The following is a 17,643-nucleotide window of genomic DNA, read 5'->3' on the forward strand; positions in this document are numbered from 1 at the left end:
GGGGCGCGCCGCAAAGCCTGCCGGGAAGCTACGTCTGTCAGGTGACGTAAATGCCTACAAAAAACCTACATCTACCAGCACGACTTGCGGCGCCCGCCCCCTAATTGTTTCCCCATGTTTTCTGGAGATTTACACTTCCGAAAATGACGTGCAAGCCAAAGTTAATGACATGGAGCCTTCCCAGAGGAGCGTTCTAAGGGGGAAATGGCCTCTCTTGTGATGGAGAAGCAGCTATATAGGTAGACGAATGACGGGGTCTTTTAGTGCAGATTAATTGGTATCTCGTAATTTTTAACTTTTCCGTTTTCAACCTTTTTTGCGTTTTGCCCGATTCATTTATTTTTGCCTTTTGCTTTACAACTTTTCCTTTTTTGAATCTATGGGAATCTCGTGACGATTGCCAAAATTCAATATTATGCACATATCGTATTCATGGCATTTTATCCCGCTCTTCCTTCAAGCTCAGGCACCCCGCCACCCGTTTTTATTCCCTTTACACCCTTATAAGATGGGCTGCCTGAGAGACACAAGCCCAATGTCACCGAGGGAGTTTTGTGGCGGAGGGGGCATTTGCACAGGGTTCCCCAAGTCCGATGGGCTTGCGATCAGAACGCTACATTTCTGGCAGTCCTTCATTCATTGATATACAGTAAATCGTAATTACCGGTAACTTCAAAATAAGCAGACTTTTAAAATTCTTGCTTCCGCCTAAACACGTATAAAACTGCGCTATGGATCGGCATTAATAGAAACGAACAGCATCATGCTTTTAACAACACTGTTTTATGCCTGTTGATTTTTGTGAAGTTAGTAAGCATTCAAATCTATTTTTAACAGCAAAAAAGTAGCCCCACCGAAGCGGGGCCTCAAAAAATTAGTTGTAAACTCATAACTGTTCCTCTCCACGGAAATCTTTAGTAAAAGGCGAAAGATTTATACGATCTGAAGAGAAACCAGAGTATAAACTTAAGCACCGTGGTAGATTTGCTGGAGTAACCACGCCTGCTTCTTAGGTGACAGCAACTCCTTTAAACCAAGGTTTAAAATCTTGCTTTTCAGCAATGAGTTATATTCCGGAATTTCTACTTGCTTTTAGAACCAGCACATGTAATATTTCACAACAGAAATAAACAGAAAATACAGATAAAAGAATTAATTCAGCGCACTGCATTATGGTTGTGACTAAATGCAAAATAAGCTCACAAACTTTTCCTGCTTTACGCCCCGCCCTCACCCAAGCCGTCAGCAGCGGCTGGATGCCCATATCTGTCAGTGGCTTCCCTTGCTGCTACAGACTTGTTGGGTCTTGTTCATAATGGTGGTTCAATTTTCTACATACAGTACTTGGAAAAATGATACCACTGGATAATTACGTAGTGAGCAATGTAACTAACACGCAGTAAGTAGCAAGGCCCCATAAAAATCTACACTTGGCTATGACAACACACTAATGATTACGTAGTTTCTTTTCAATCTATCATCTCCAAGGAAGAAAAAAAATGCCCTTTTTCAAAAAGAGGATTTCATACTAAAAATATATATTTGCCAACAAATTTTCTTTTCAAATTCTAGTCTCAAACTCAGCAATAACAAAGTTGCCAACCCGAACCAATGGATTAAAGTTACATGAAAGCAGATTCTGACTAAACATCAAGAAGCACTTTGACAATAAGAGCTGTTTGACAGTGGAAGTGACTCCCTGAGAAGGTTGTGGACTGTCCTTCACTGGAGGTTTTTAGCACTGGCTGGCCACCTGTCATGGATGCTTTAGTTGAGATTCCTGCATTGCAGGGGGTTGGACTAGATAGCCCTTGGGGGTCCTTTCCAATTCTACAATTTCTATGATACCAGTACTTGGTGTCTGTTTCTGCACTTTCTTTTAGGGTTATCACACTCCCCATAAATACATTTTCCCTGTGCTGGTGGCCATCAATGCGTCGTGTGGGAGCAAGTTCCTTAGTTAAAATATGTGCTGCATATTTAAACTACTTTTATCTGTTCCAAATCTTCCAACATTCAGCTTCATTGGATGTCCTTGAGTTCTAGCATTATGAGAGAGGAAGAAAATCTTTATCCTTTTTCTCCATACCATGCATAATTTTATAATCTTTTATTATGTCACCACCTACTCACCTTTTCTTTAAACTAAGAGGTCCCAAATGCTGTGCCACCTTTCTTCCCAGGTGAGTTGCTCCATCCCATTTATCATTTAGGTTGCCCCTTTCTGAACCTTTTCCAAGTCAAAGGCGCACAAATGTGTGCGTGGAAACAGACCCATGTATGCACGAATGCCGGAGTGTAGGGAAGCCTTTATTGCCCTGCATATAAACAACAGAAGAAGAAGAATGGAGTTGCTTTAAGAACATACACTCTCCTTAACTGTCCCTCCCCTCTAGTGACTGATGCAGGGAGGTGGCTGACACCCCAACCAGGTATTATAGACTCAGCTCCTTCTTGGATTCTCAGATTGCATTTAGAGTTTCCCAGTAACAGCTCTTACTGATTTGGTTAATATTATGTATTGCATTTACTTTAGGCCTTTTTATTATTACAAAAGGCAAAAATAAATGAATCGGGCAAAACGCAAAAAAGGTTGAAAACCTTTTCACGTCATATACTTTTTTCCACTTTGTACATATGGTTAGGAATGGACTATATGTACATAAACATTTTTATTGAAGTGCTTGTGGATTAGGCTTGCAGTAGCACACAATCCAGGCCAGATATTACAGAGTGCTATCACAGAGAGGGCCCTGTCAGAAATATAAAAAGCAAATAGAGACCAGGTGCACACACAGATCTCCTCTCCTTAACAGATCTTAGGTAACAGCAAACATAAACAGTAGCTACTGCCATGGTGATTATTCCAATCACTCTGGGCTACTTTGCTGCATCATTTTGGCTGGCTAGCACCACCTGCCAGTTACCAGCATAGCAACTATAGAAACTCCATATGCTGTTGTAGTCCTTTCCTGCAAGGAAGAACAAGTGCCCAGTGCCTTCCAAATAAACACCACCCTTTGTGGAACAGCAGCAGCAGTCACTCCTCATGATGACGGATCTGGTGGCTTTCCACTGTGCCAACTGCGGGATGGGGTTCCGCTCCAGGCGGCTGCTAGAAAAGCACATGGAGAAATTCTGCATTGGAGAGGAGACTGCATCTGATGCCAGATACCGAAACAGGCAAGCCCTCTGTAAGGGGAAAGAACCTAAGAAAGCAGAGACTCCGGACAGCATGGTAAAGACCTGGCAATGTTTGTTAGACTTTCCCCCAACATTTTGGGACCTACTAGCTTGTGTGCTGGAGGGGGAAAGTTATGTGCTGCAATTTTGCTGACTGCATTGGCGTATAAGGCTTTTCCAGTCATACCAAAAAGCCATCAATATTTTAAACTTTTTCCTGTGTATGTACACATACAGCAGAAGGACGAGGAAGGTGTGCCTAGATTTCCCCCACCCCAGTTTTGAGGTGTTTCATGAACTGAGAGGGTTTTGAAGCCTTCTGTTTAGATATTTTAGCTTCCATGAATTTGCATTTGAGTAACAATATATTTTCCTGACACCCCCTTCCATTTATTGGCTTTCTTTTCTGGGTGGTGGTTTCTATGGCACAGCATCATCAGCTACAAGCACCAAAAACAAAGAAGCATCACTTGGATGGGGAATATGAGGAACAAGCACACCACTCCAGAAGCTTTGATCATAAAGGAAGTGTTTCAGACAGCCAGGCCTTGAAGAAACTGACTGAAGAGGTACTGCAGAAAAGAAGAGAGGAGCGCAGATCTTTGCTCCATCATAGATTCTCTGTTTACAGTACTTCCATTCTAAACTACTTTACTTAGTAGTTAATTAATTCAAACACTTAGGTTATTTCCCCTCATCTCTGATGCCTTTTTATTTTTTGTCACCACAGATGAAAAATTGAGCTGATCATCTGAGTACAGGGCTCATCATCTGAGTACAGCACCACAAGTCTAGCTTCCAGCTTATGCACTTCTTACAAGCATTTCAGAAAGCTCCCTCACCCCAACATTTCAGTTGAGCCAAGGGACAATAAGCTGCAGTCTCCCGCTAGACGTGTTTTTAGGACATTTGACAAACTTACCATTAGGCTTAGAAAGGTCAACTAGTAACATTGGCATGGGAAAGGTTGTATGAAACATTGGCCTATAGATTCAGAGAATTTGGCCACTAGTGTTGATTTTCTCGAGTTCCATCTGAAATTCTATTAGCGTTGTGTTCACCAAAAGTAAAAAAGAATGGAAGAGAGCCAGCTCTTTTCTCTATATGATGTGCCAACAGCAAGATTGCCAATGGAAATGCAGGCCTCTTTGGACAGCTGTAAGAAATTCAGTAGGTGAAACCTTTCCTGTCACTGAGACAGAGTGATGGAAAAGCTTCACCTGTATCATTTCTGCTTAACACACAGCAGAAGACACAATGGTCCTGCCAGAAAATAAGCTGGCAACCTTAAATAAAACAATAAACAAACCCTAATTAGCACCCATAACTTGAATAAGTTGTTTCAAGATCTTTTTAATATTGTGTTGTAGCTGTTGTAACCCACCTTGGAACCTTGGGGTGAAGGGTGGGTAATAAGTTGTAGTAGTAATTATAATAATAATCACTAAATCACTAAATGAATTATTCCCTTTCACAGTTCCACAAACTGAGGATGTCACTGGAAGACACTCTTCCTACATTCAGGACATTCCAGGCAGAGGTAAAACAGTGATTAAAGACTTATAAAAAAAAATGTTGCAGGCTTCTAGCAATTTTAATTCTGGATTGCAGTGGAGTGCTTAAAATTGCCAGAATTGTGTGAGGAACAACTTTACAGAAACTCATTGCCATGGGGAGCTCCTTCCTGTGCTGTTCCATTTTCAGACCAGAAAGTGCAGATCATAGCTCAGAACAGGGGGAGCAACACTAAAAGCTCTGCTCTGAGTTAATGTGGAGCAGACCTGAGATCTTTGGAATTTGCAGGATAAACTCTCCCACTGATCACAGTGATCTAAGGAATACGGTGGTCTTCCCAGTAACCTGTCCTGGTAACAGATTAGTAGCCAATGCAAATCCTACAAGCAGGGTGTTATATGCTAGTGGTAGTTGTTCATGAGATAAGTATTTGAAATCCATTCCAATATGATATTATTTTTGTAATGGCTGTGTCCTGTCTTTCCTTACAAGGAATTTAGAGAACAGCTTTAAGCTTTACCACTTAGGAAGTAGGCTAGTCTGATAGAGAGTGTGATTTACCCAAAGCTGAATGGAGATTTGAATCTGGGTTTCTCACATCTAAGCCCAGCACTCTGCCACTAAATCATGCAGGCTTCCAGTAGAGGGCATGCCGAGATCACTTCTTCTGGAATTTACAATTAATTCACCACAACATACCATTTCTCATGGGCATTTAGCTCTGAAGCATTGCATCACTGGCATATCAAACATATCAAACTTGTCATCTTTCCTTGACTTCTAGGATAACGACAGACACCAGCGGGAATACTGGAAGCGCCAACAGCAAATGGCAGAAGAACATGAGCGCCATTTGGCAGATATCCAGGCCAGAAACCAGTACCTGGAGCAGCAGAAGGATGGTAAGAGAATGAGAGTACCTACTAGATTACTGCCTTCTTGCTTCAGGTAAAGGGAATGACCTGGAGTTCAAAACAATAAAGGATGAGCAAACAGCCACCACTATCCAGCAAATGGCCAGGCCTGATACGCAAGGCTCATGATACCACAAGTTCTACAGAAGGGAAGGAGGCAGTTAGACCCATCCACAAATACTACCGACAACTAATTTTGTACTTGAGAGCTTTCTTGTCTACTTACGTATATTTGGAGGATGCATAGGCCAAGTCCTCAGAAACAGCAGATGACATTGTAAACCTGTGTCCGGACTGTTCCACTTCATTCTGTGCATGAAGATTTTCATGCCTGAATTCTCCTGCATACAAAACAACAACACAAAACCCATTTTGCATATAGAAGACTATCATTTCAGGGAATATATTTATACCCTAGCCTTCTCCCTGATATGCAAGTTTTCTATATGTAAGATTTTTCTTTTCTTTTCAGAGTGGGGGGGGGGTAGGGTATTAAGTACCGGTAATAAGCACACATCTGCAATCTTTAGTACATATAAAGTGCAGGTTTGCTTTCCTTATCGGGTGTTTCTGAGAACTAGGACAAAGGATGCATATTAATTCACCAGGGATAACGTGTTCCCAGCTGGGCAGATCAGGGCTCTGATACAGGATAATGGAGAGAAATGGTGTATCTATATTTTGCATGGAAATCCAATTCAGGGAGCCTCTGGAAATATGTTGACTTGGTCTAGGTGTTCTAATAAAGTGTGTCAAATTTTCTGTTTATCCAGAGATCCATAGGCGCCTGTCTGAACTGAAACTAGGGAACTCAGCTACATCTCATATTGAACAGCTGCTGGTGGAGTTGACTACCCAGGAGGGAAAAAACCAACTGGCTTTGGATGCTCTGCGGAAACAAGTGGAACTCCTGCAGGTATCAGCAGAGACCAGGTAAGGCTCAAAGAGGGACCATTTCTGGGAATGGGTGGAGTTCCATCAAAGGCTGGAGAAGCCTAAGATCATTCCCTATCTGAGGTTGGAATAGGGGAGTCAGAAAAGGTCAAAAAGACCATTTGGGGAGTCTATCCATGACTCAAGCATTGTGGGAAGCAAGTATTATCACTGATTGAAAAAAGTAAGATGATACTCACACACCTTATTTGGTTTTTTTTTAGAAGCAAACCCAAATCTCCCATCAACAGACAGACAGACATTGCTGAGGGCAACATAGAGAAAAAGGTCTTCAAGTCTATGTCATTTCCAGCAGCAGTTGGACCCCTCTCTTCAGAGATACAGTGAGTAGGGAGGGAGCTGCAAGACTAAATGGGACAATATTTTCTGTAAACAGAATTGACTATCAATTTATTAGATCTTTCACTGTTTGTTGCCTGTGGAGCTTTCTCCTGGATTCATCTCTGTCCCACTTTTGGAAAGCTCTGCAGTTGCAAGTTGCTACTCTGGGTGGATGGGAAGCAGATACTTTTCAATGGATGAGAGAGGAAACAACTTTCTTCCCAGTGGGCACAGTCAGTCCCTTTCCCCCACCATGTTGCACATCTTCATGAAATACAGGTATTTAGCAAGCCCAGCTGTATTCATCTTCATGCCAGGAAAAATAGTTCCTTTGATTCCCCACCACCACCACCCTGAGCTAATAAAGACTTTGAAATGCTGTCAGAAGGAGAAAATCTAGCAATAGCACCAATAAATTGATGATGCATTTGTGTTTCCCTGCAGGGCACTTTACCTGGCTTATTTGCAGGGGGGAGGCAGTGACCATAACATCCTCCGTCAGATGTATGAGCTGCAGGTGGAGGCCACAGCCCTGGAGAAAGTAGGAGCAAGGCCTGAGCACAAGGGCAGAAAGAAGAGTGAGCTTTGTTTCCCTGTTTTCTTCTCTCCAAACTTGGATATTGTAGTGTTGCATGCCACACCAATATCCAAGTAGTGTGAAATTCCAGGGGTTCCAAGTGCTTACTCCACAGTGGAGACTGTGGTGTCTTTATGATATATATATGATACACACACACACACACACACACACACACACACACACACAACCTGAGCCTACAATAGAGGAGCTCACAACATTATCAGCCCAAAACAGTTTTGTTTATCCCATAGCCACAGGCTTGAATGCCGGCCATCAGAAATTAGGCATGGTTCTCACAAGCATTTTGCTTCTTTCCTTCTGGCTTCTAGCTTCTAGCTCACATCACTGCAGCTTTCAACTTTGTATTTGTCCTTCAACTCATCTCACAAAGAACCCCTTTCCTTTGTTTACCTTAATGGCCCATCACACAGGTTATCACCTCAACACAAGAAGGTAGCCTGGCTTATATTTTAACATATGCTGGATCCAGGTTAGATTTAGAAGGATCTCACATACAGCCTACTTCCTCCCCCACCCCAACTTATAACAGTATCATAGACTAGGCTGTCTCTTGGACCCTTGGGACAATGTGGCACTCTCTAGATGCTGTTGGGCTTCAATTTCTATCAGCCCCAGTCAACATGGTCAATGCTCAGGGATGATGGAAGCTATAGTCCAACATCTGGGTGGCATCATGTTGGCTGTCCCTGCCTTTAGGCCTTGAGCTCAAAAAGGCTTTACTATTCACAGCCAAGTGAGAATCAATTCCACTGGACAGTATGGTCCTCTTACAAAACTCATATGCTATCATAAATGTGTATGATGCCAAATGGTTATTTGCTGATTATGCAGATTGAGAAACCTTAGTAAATACTTCTCGCTCTTTCACGTCTCCAAGTCATCTTTGTTGTTGATTGGCTCTTCTTGTCCTTGCAGAACATGAAGGTAGCCCGAACTCCTACCCACGGGGTTTGGATGCTGAGCTCCTGTCTGTTGAGCTGGAGAACCAGAGGCTGGAAGATGAGATATTAAAGTTGAAGATCCTGAAGGACAGAAGGAAAATAGAAGATGGTGGGGACCATAGCCTACTCTATTGAAGTTGGGCCAAAGAAGTTTAAGATACAGTAGCAGGCATCAATCTCTGCAATTCAGGGCATTGGCATATATATCACCTAAGCAATCACTTTGATTTGGGGCACTTTGATTTGGAGGTTTAAGTGGAAGTGCAGAGTTAGCGAAATTCAGCCTCCATAGTTGTCCATTATGGAGAGAAATCATGAAAGATGGCAGAGATGGGCTGAGTATTCTACTGCTGTGAGCTTGCCAACCAGATTGTGGTTCATTATTCTCTGGGCATTTGGGCGGTGCTAAGGTCTGGTGTTTGGTTGTTTATTTTTTATGTTCATCCTTATTCAAGGTGGGATGTGGTTATTTTACATTGTTGGGTTTTTTTGTGGATGAACACTTCTAGTATATTTGTTTTGTTTTAATGCATTTTTATTGATATTGTTTGTTATCCCTGTAAATCACTTTGGAACTCCTTTTATGTGAAGCAATTCCTAAACTAAATGCACCAAATCTCATCTACTCATTTGACACATAGATTATATTGCCAGGATTTCCAAGCAGGTCCTTTTTCTTTGTGATTCTACACATACCCCAAATTTTCAAGACCACCCCATCTGCAGTATGGAGGTTGCTAATGGCCAAAGGTACTCCTTGAAATGTTGGGCAGGAAGGGGGCAACATTTCCACAACTAAATGGCTTTGGAGATGTAGCTGAAATGTTCAGTAGTGCCAGTCCAGCAAAAACAAATAAGGACATTGAGCTGGCTTTGTTTTTACAGAGCCAGATGAATAATATGCAGGCTCTTGTCCCACCTCATAAGGATTCTTTCCCAGTATTGGCACAAGCAATAAGTGTGTTAATGGGCTCCCCCTGCTCATCTTCTTTTTCATCAGGGTCTTCAGGCACAGAGCTGGCGCAACTGCAGCGGTTACACATGGCAGAGATGGCTCAGCTGCATGCAGAGATTGGCAGCCTGAGACATGACACAGAGAGGATGAAGCTAAGACATCCCAAGAGGGGGTCACCACTACCCCGGCTGCCACCTCCTATAGCTCCACCCCTGCCGCCACCTCCTCCCCCTCTTCTTGGACTGCCTGACCCTACCTTTCCAGCTAGTAACATGGTTAGTGCCCCTTTAACTTGGGAAACCTCAGGCAAAAGTCATACTGAATATCTGCTTTTGGAGCGGAAATAGTATAAAAATACTTCCATAGTTTTAATAATTCAGAGCTGTCATCCTGTGTTGCTGGCTCTCTCCATATCTGTGTTCACTCCAGAAAGATGCATCCAGTGGTTCATGCTCTGCTTGTTGCAAATATGCTGACCATTTTGCTCAGGGGTGAATGACTTATCTGAAGCTGTTGAGCTATATTCTTAAGAGTTTCCTTGAGGCAGCAAGCCTCATTATTCCCCCTAAGACTGATGCTGGTATTTCCTTTTTCTATTCTTTGGTAATGTAAAACAGCTCTCATATTTCTGCCTGCTATAGGACCCCAGGAGAGCATCTGCCACAGCTATGAGCCAGTACTTCCTGGACCCTTCTGATGCCCTGGGACCAGCGCCATATGATCCAGCGTATGTCATTTCTGTTACCTGTATTCTGGGTTGAGCTAGTGGGAGGGCAGCATATGTTTTTTTTTCCCTGTCTCAGCATTTTGGAATCTAGCCTGTTGAGTCTTCTGGACTGCAGCCAGCTCATAGAAAATAGCTGTTGTTAAGAGTTTGGGGTGGTGGGAGATAGGCTGTATGCCTAAACCCTCCTAATTCCTGGAAGTGCCTAGAACCCCTGGAATTTCACTCAGCTTGGGGTGGCATGCAAGCTGTGTTAACTATTACATGAGTGTGACAATTACCATCTCTCTGCAGGTCTGGCTTTGTGATATTCTATGATTTTCTTTTGGGCCTGGATCCCACATTCTATCAAGTCTGCCTGGTCTCCGGCCTGTTCCGCAATGGGCAAGAGCTGGGCAAGCCCACCCCACTGCCCGTTGTCTCCTCTGATATGGGTCAATACCCACAGTATGTGACTGATGGGCAAAGAGGGTGCTGCGCCATCTTAGCAGCTAGGCAACCAGTCCCAAGGTGAGTTTCAGTAGCTTTTGCCATAACATCTCATCTCTTCTGTTCCCGGGTCATTATCTGGGCAGCCATTCCCAGTTGGCAAAGTTATTTGTTTTCATTGTTTCAATGTATATAGTGTACAGCAAGATAATGCTCAAGACAAATGCAATGATAAGTGGTAGAAGATTCCTTTCTAAAAAACAATGCAAAGAAAACCATCTATCATGAACTGCTTTTATCCTGACCCTTTAGAAGACCCAGGGCCCTATCATCTTGGCATGGGAACCACTCACTCTGGGGATTAGTATGAGCTTCAGATTGCCATAAAATAGGCCGTTTCAGGCCAGTTTTGCACACGCCAGATTCTTGTCTGTTCTTATTTAGAGGTCATATACGTTAGTGTCATATAGAAGATAGTCTTCTTTGCCAAACCCCCATGTGAAACATGGCTACAGTGAACTCTGTATTCAGATTTGTAGAGAAAAAGGTAGGCTTGTATGTATTACCTTTGTCTGTTCTTGCTTTTCAGAGTCCTTCCTTCAACCACCATCACCCTCATAACTGAGCTTCAAGCATCTGGAGGCTTTGATGCTTATGGACTGGAGATCCAGAATCTGGCCCCCAGGGGGTGGGCCAAAATCAACATCTTTGACCATCTACATCAAGTGATGTGTGGGCGCTGGAAGATCCCCATCCGAGTGCTTCCTATGAAGCCAAGCCTCACTCCAGAACAGTTGAATGGTGTGCCCCAGGTGAGGACCTTTAGCAAGGGTCAGTGCAGAGTGCCCAGAAAATTATTTCCTGACCAACATGAAGGGAGAGTGTCATGCTCGTGCTCTCAGGAGACTCATGGTGAACCATTAACATTGGCACTTAACACTGAGCTCCTACTTTCTGCATTGCGCTGAGTGTGATTTGAGATAGATTCAATCTCAGGCCTCATTGACTGAATAGAAACATTCCTGGAATGATGGCTGTTCCTCAGAACACCTTGGCCAGATCAAGATAAATTAGTCCAACATTGTCTTCAGTTATTTTCGTATCTGTTTTAATCCCAACCAGACCACACCTTATTTTTTCCTCACAGCTGGGCAAAGCAGAGCTGTACTTGCGACTAGTGAATGCAAGAGATGCTGACATGCAGTCAATGGCAGAGATTCATCCAGGCACTGCCTCCTTGTACAAATACCCTCCTACAGTGAGTTGAACTGCATGGATTATTGTCTCTCTTGAAGTTATTTTTAACTCTTTTTCTAGTTAGCATTTCTTGAGGACAGATTCTGAAAAACAGGTTCTTTGTGTCCTCAATATTTATTTGCTGCAGAGAACCAGAATGACACCAAAAAGAAAGACAATTTGAAATAATAGATAAATGGTGAAAAATTGGGAAACCGCAAGGAGAACATGAGCACAATAATAGCCTCCCACTCCTGTTCCCCCAAAACTGGTACTTGGTGGGATACTACCTCAGATCCTGGAGGTTATAGCTATCATAACTAGTAGTAGCCACTGATAGTTGAACTAGAGGTTAAAGCTATTCAGAATCCATGGAAGACAAGGCTAAGAGCAAACTCAGTGAAAATGTATTAATTACCGGTATATATTTCAAAGGAATAAATGAAGTATGCTACCATCTGACTGAAGCCTTTTAAAATCCCAGCTATTAACTATTTAGCACATTCATATAAAACTCCAGATGAATTAATAACTAATTCAACAATTAAGTAGCCACTTTAATTCCTAGCATAAAAAATAATTCTATCTGTCACTCAATTGAAAAGTCCAAGGTTCTCAAGTAGTGTCTCAGTGAGATGGGGCGCCACCACTGCAGTCTCTCAAACACAGTGAGGCAGCATGGCAGAGCGGATAGAAGCACTGGGTTGGTGGCAGCAGGAACAAGCATACACATCTATACCTGCTGCTACCAATCCAGTGCTCTCCCACCCTTGCTGCTGCACTGACTTGCACAGTCCTGGGCCCAGCAAGCACATCATACAGCACAACTGGTTCCAGGTAAAAAGAAAAGAAAAAAAGGTCCCAAATTGTTGGAAATCGTGAAACAAAAGCTTAAAGTTTTCCAGATAAAATTAGTACTGTATTAGCGAGAGGCGAAAGCAAGTTTTAAATTTCCATCATCCAATGCTAATACTGAGTGGAAGCAAGATGGTTTGTAGAAATGATGGCAGGTGGATGGCAAACTCTCCACTGGAAGGAACATTTGAAAAGTAGGATCAAGAGATTGGAAGCCTTCCTTTCACCCCCAGTATATTTACACTGCCCTCGCCCTGTTTGTCATGCTACCCCACCTCACCTGTTTAATTCTGTTGTATTTTGTTCTTTCAAATGCAGGTGTCCAGTTGCACAGCACCCCCTACAGACTTTTCTCCAGCCCAGCGCTCTTTCCACCCTGCCCCCACCAGCCTGTTCTTCTCTGTCCCTCCTTACACTGGCTTTGTTGACTCTCCTCCTGATCAGGAACAGCCTCTCCAATACAAACCCAATAAAAGGTGAGAAAGGAGGAAGACCACCCCTTTCTCCTTTCAGGACTAGGCTTTCCTTCTAATGAAGATAAGTCAGCATAGAAATGCCTACTGTCTTCCTTTGTATACTTCTCTGTGTGTTTTGTGTATAAATGAAACAACTAAAAGATTATGCATCTCTAATCCACCCAAGTCTGTGATTTTCTCTGTATTTTTAATGAAGGATGTGGGGGCTGTTTTTAAGGGTGCATCTGCATGAGGTTTTGGTGGTGGCAGGATTGGATGTACTTACCCATCTGCACAGCAGAGGGTAGTTATAGTCTGCTCTGCCTGCAACTGACCATATAAACTGAAGCACATCAGTTAATATTTTCTTTCCACAGACTATACCATACCACAAGGAGAGCTTTCTCCTGACCTTCCCATTGGCAGCAGAACACCAAAATGTGTTCAGAATAACTGTTTGTACATATGATCCCTAAAAATGTAATTCTTCTGCCATGATTATCTAGAGTCTTCCTTGTTGTGTGTGTCTGTCCATGTCAATCACTACAAGATTAAAGACATTCACACATGCATGGCACATTAGTCTATCAATAGCTGTTAACTGGAACATCCTATATTCAGAGGCTGCCTCATTAGCAAATGCTGAGGACGCTGCCTTTGGCTTTGTTTATGCATTGGAGAGGATATAACAGAGGCACCTTTTTAGTCGTAAAAAAATAATAATACAAAAATCCGCTGTAAAACCAAACTGCCTCTATTAAAGTAGGCTGATAGGATCGTGTTTCTAATTCTTTCTCTGAGTCAATTTCAGTGTGATTACTTTATATTGGAAGTCATGTACTTGAAGTGCTTGTGAAATGCAAAAAAACCCCACAAAAAAACCCCCCAAAAATATTGCTGAAACATTCACCCTCTTCCTTTAGAATTAGTGCCCCACCCACCCTTTTGAAGTGATCAATTCTGCAAGTCTTCCCTCTTTAATCTTTAAGGGATCACCACTGGATAATATTTTAGTGTATTATATTTTAGTGATGTCAAGGGATGCCAACAACAACAAGAAGAAGGTTCTCTCTGCGACTGGAAGAGTCATTCCCCTCTGAAAATTCTAAGCATCTTGGTAACATCTGCTAAATTAGCATTTTAAAGTGGTTCTGTCCCTACCTCCTAGAAACTGTTCTGGTCAGTACCCCAGAGCTTGCTAATGAAATACACATGATTCACCAGATCCTCCCAAGGGGAACCTTCATGCATATAAATTAAACTCAGCAAAAGTATTTTTCCTTCCTATGTCCTTTCTGATTTGTCACATTTTACTTACTCTTACCCTTATATAATCAACTACCTTTAACATTCCTTCTCTGCTCCCCTAACACCCAACTGGGTTCTTCAAGAAACCCCTTTCTTGCCTTTGTGCTGCAGTATGCTCACATGCATCAACCTTCCCCTCTTTTTTCATTTCCCCCCATCTCTCCCTGTTACCTTCCTGGCTGTGGCACTGGCAGCACCCAGAAACAGAATCCAAAGGCTTCTCCATACCTTCCTAGGTAAATACGAAGTATAGTTTGGATTTTCCTTTGCAGGGGTATATTTCTCTCCACATTCTGCTGTCGCAATAGAAATTGGCAATGAGACAATTGCTCTACTTGACTTTAATAGCCAGATATACAGTATATCAATATACAGTGGATCAATGGCTCTCTACTTTTCTTGTAACCCAGCTTTATTGCTTAATCTAGCAAGGTTCTGATTTGGTGGGGAGCTGCCATTTTGCTGTTCAAGAAGGGGAAAGGTGCTGCTTGCTGTTGAAGGACAGGGGCAACAGCTGAAGAGCAGTGGGTTAATAAGCCTCTGATTATTTCAGGAAATTTCAAGCAGTGCTCGAGTGGCCACAATCCCAGCAGAATGAAAGAAGACAATTAGGGTTCATCCTTGATAGAGTAAAAGGCGCCCCACCGGGAGATGGGGCTGTCCGGCTAACTGGTTACCATCAGAAAACTGGTCAGGTATGGAACATGTGTGGCTCCGTCAATAGCCCCAGTGTCATAGTTGGTGTTCAGCTAGCACCCTGGTTCAGCATTCTAGCAGAACCATCCTGGAGTTCTTTATTATTTTAGGAAGAAACACCAAGCAAGCTTAAAAAGGAAGTTGGACCATGTGTTACATTTTTCTCAAACTTGATTTCAGGTGATTGCCACCAAGGACTCGGGACTGAATTACTGCACCGATTCCATGAGATCCAATATTAAACATGGCTACTTCGTGTTTGGAGAACAGGAGGTATAGAATGGTGATTTGGCAGGAGAGTGTTTGGCTTGGAGATGGACTTAGGTTTACATCCCAGTCCAGCTGGGAAGTTCACAGAGTGTCCTCAGACAGGTTATTATCCTTGCACTGATTGGATGGTTACTTAGCACTACCATTGCCGCAAGCACTAGAATACTGTACAGTGGTATCTTGGGTTACAGACGCTTCAGGTTACAGACTCCGCTAACCCAGAAATAGCACCTCGGGTTAAGAACTTTGCTTCAGGATGAGAACAGAAATCGTGTGGCAGCAGTGCAGTGGGAGGACCCATTAGCTAAAGTGGTGCTTCAGGTTAAGAACAGCTTCAGGTTAAGAACGGACCTCCAGAATGAATTAAATTCTTAACCCGAGGTACCACTGTATTTGTTTCTCAGAGGCCAAGTTTGCTCAGACCTCACCACAACTCAGTCACCTGTTACCAGAAATGGTAGACCAGTTCTCTGATGCTAGATAAGTATTTACATTGGTTTAGAGTATTTACTTTCCCCAATCCTGGGGATAATTCTTGTGGATGCCCATGCTTAACTATAAGAAGCACTCATGTTGCTTGTTTGCAAAATATGGGCTTTGGGTTTTCTTGCCAATGGTGTAAAAGCAGTTCTGAGCTCAGAGAAAAACATGCTCATTCCTAATCCATGAAAACAGTTAGGTGGTTTTTGAGTATGGTGTATGGCAGAGGGAATTGAAGGGTAGAAGGTGCTGGAAATTATAGCACTCCTCTTGGCTCACCTGAACTGCTTCTTTTTGTTTCCTTCAGGAAACCTTCTGGGATGTTGAGCCACAGCAGGACATGATCCTTATTGCTCGCTTTTACCACTGGCCCAGTGGGAGGGTGGCACCCACCCCCTGGGACAAAGGATTCAAGCCTCAACACCAGCCGCTACTAGGGAGTGATGAATGGCTGGCTGCCTGGGCTGTGCTCAGACTGACCAAGATGTATGAATCCCATAAAGTGATGGTTACAGGTATGCTGCAGGCATTTCTGGTTGCCTGGTGCTATGATTCCCCACAGGAATTAAGGTTTTCCTATTACTAGTCTAGGAATTAAGTTTTCTGCATTCTGCTTTCACAGGTGCAATGAAGAAAGGGGAACCTGGGATGCCTGTCTGGAACACAGGGACTCATACACTGACTCTGTATCATGGCCCTGTGCCACCTGTTGTAGCTCTGTCAGTGATGGTAAGTCCACTCCTGTAAAGCAAACCAAGGTTAACCAGGTAGGTAAAATACGCCAATATTAATACCAGCAAAAGGCTGAAGAGATGTTAAACATCTAATGACTCGTTCAGTCTTGCTGCTCTTATTGATGCAACACTCCTTACTGGCTTACTCTAGTAAAGACTTACAACTGTAATCTTCATAGATAGAGCAATATTTTATATGGAAGCAACAGTATGTAATATTTAAGAGGATTGAATCATTGGTTAAGCCTCCATTCTGTTGTGTGTTGATTCCTTAGACCATATCCAGTGCTGCAGCTCCACTGGAATAAAACACTGCTATGCATGCAGTAGAAGCACATGGGGGCAGAAGAAATGGAATTTCTGTTGTGCCAGTGAAGCTATGTGCACAGAGCACTGGATAAAGCCCCATGTTTTAAGCTGTGCTTTATTATGCTTTCCTCTTGTTTCATTCCCATCTGCAAATAATGCTTTGCTCCTAGTCAATGGAAGAGAATCATCAGGACTTCAAGATATATGGTGATGCTACTTTAAGACTGCACGTCTTCAGCACCCAGAAACCTGAGCAGCCTTTCCCACCAGAGTCACCACCTCCACTTGACCCAGCAAAAACCTGGCCTCATGTGAGTGCTGGGCAAGGACGGTTTTACAGTCCCTACAGGGCTTGGGATAATTGGGACAGACATTCCACCTCCACTCAGTACACAATCTGGCTGCATACGTATTATACCTTTAAAGTGTATCTGAAGAACCTCCTTTCCTTCAAAGAATTCTGGGCACTGCAATTTACAGTTCTTTTATCTGTCCTGAATCTTCCAAAATTCAGCTTCATTGGGTCTCCAGGAGTTCTGGTGTTATGAGAGAGGAAGAACAACTTTTCTCTATATACTCTATGCCATGCTTAATGTTATGAACAAAAGTCACATCTCATGCACATTTTCTTTAAAGTCCCAAATCTGCAAGCTTCCTTCACAGGGGAGTTGCTCCATTTTCTTGATCATTTTGGTTGCCCTTTTCTGAACCTTTTCCAACACGACAATATCCTTTTTGAGGTGAGGTGACCAGAACGGTACAC

At 42.9% G+C, this 17,643-nt stretch overlaps 1 protein-coding gene across 9 annotated transcripts in view; it reads left to right on the plus strand.

Moving 5' to 3' along the window:
• The window catches only part of CCDC17 (coiled-coil domain containing 17), a 29,205-nt gene that overhangs the window by 2,052 nt on the left and 9,510 nt on the right, over window positions 1-17,643 (plus strand). For 3 of the 9 annotated variants that reach the window (XM_083446040.1, XM_083446043.1, XM_083446048.1), the window contains exons 2-21: window positions 3,032-3,238; window positions 3,615-3,752; window positions 4,661-4,723; window positions 5,483-5,600; window positions 6,386-6,545; window positions 6,770-6,889; window positions 7,332-7,465; window positions 8,404-8,538; window positions 9,430-9,659; window positions 10,026-10,111; window positions 10,403-10,618; window positions 11,127-11,349; window positions 11,685-11,795; window positions 12,947-13,104; window positions 14,586-14,627; window positions 14,945-15,086; window positions 15,268-15,360; window positions 16,145-16,352; window positions 16,460-16,566; window positions 17,051-17,191. In XM_083446040.1, the coding sequence (XP_083302166.1) occupies window positions 3,050-3,238; window positions 3,615-3,752; window positions 4,661-4,723; window positions 5,483-5,600; window positions 6,386-6,545; window positions 6,770-6,889; window positions 7,332-7,465; window positions 8,404-8,538; window positions 9,430-9,659; window positions 10,026-10,111; window positions 10,403-10,618; window positions 11,127-11,349; window positions 11,685-11,795; window positions 12,947-13,104; window positions 14,586-14,627; window positions 14,945-15,086; window positions 15,268-15,360; window positions 16,145-16,352; window positions 16,460-16,566; window positions 17,051-17,191 (2,814 nt within the window). In that variant the 5' untranslated portion in view covers window positions 3,032-3,049. Of the gene's footprint in view, window positions 1-103; window positions 240-3,031; window positions 3,239-3,614; window positions 3,753-4,660; window positions 4,724-5,482; window positions 5,601-6,385; window positions 6,546-6,769; window positions 6,890-7,331; window positions 7,466-8,403; window positions 8,539-9,429; window positions 9,660-10,025; window positions 10,112-10,402; window positions 10,619-11,126; window positions 11,350-11,684; window positions 11,796-12,946; window positions 13,105-14,585; window positions 14,628-14,944; window positions 15,087-15,267; window positions 15,361-16,144; window positions 16,353-16,459; window positions 16,567-17,050; window positions 17,192-17,643 lie in introns of those variants that run through there. The other 6 variants (XM_083446046.1, XM_083446042.1, XM_083446041.1 and 3 more) reach the window with 6 other exon arrangements.

This window comes from Podarcis tiliguerta, assembly GCF_965153285.1.
Source record: "Podarcis tiliguerta genome assembly, chromosome: 6".
Classification (NCBI taxonomy): domain Eukaryota; kingdom Metazoa; phylum Chordata; class Lepidosauria; order Squamata; family Lacertidae; genus Podarcis; species Podarcis tiliguerta.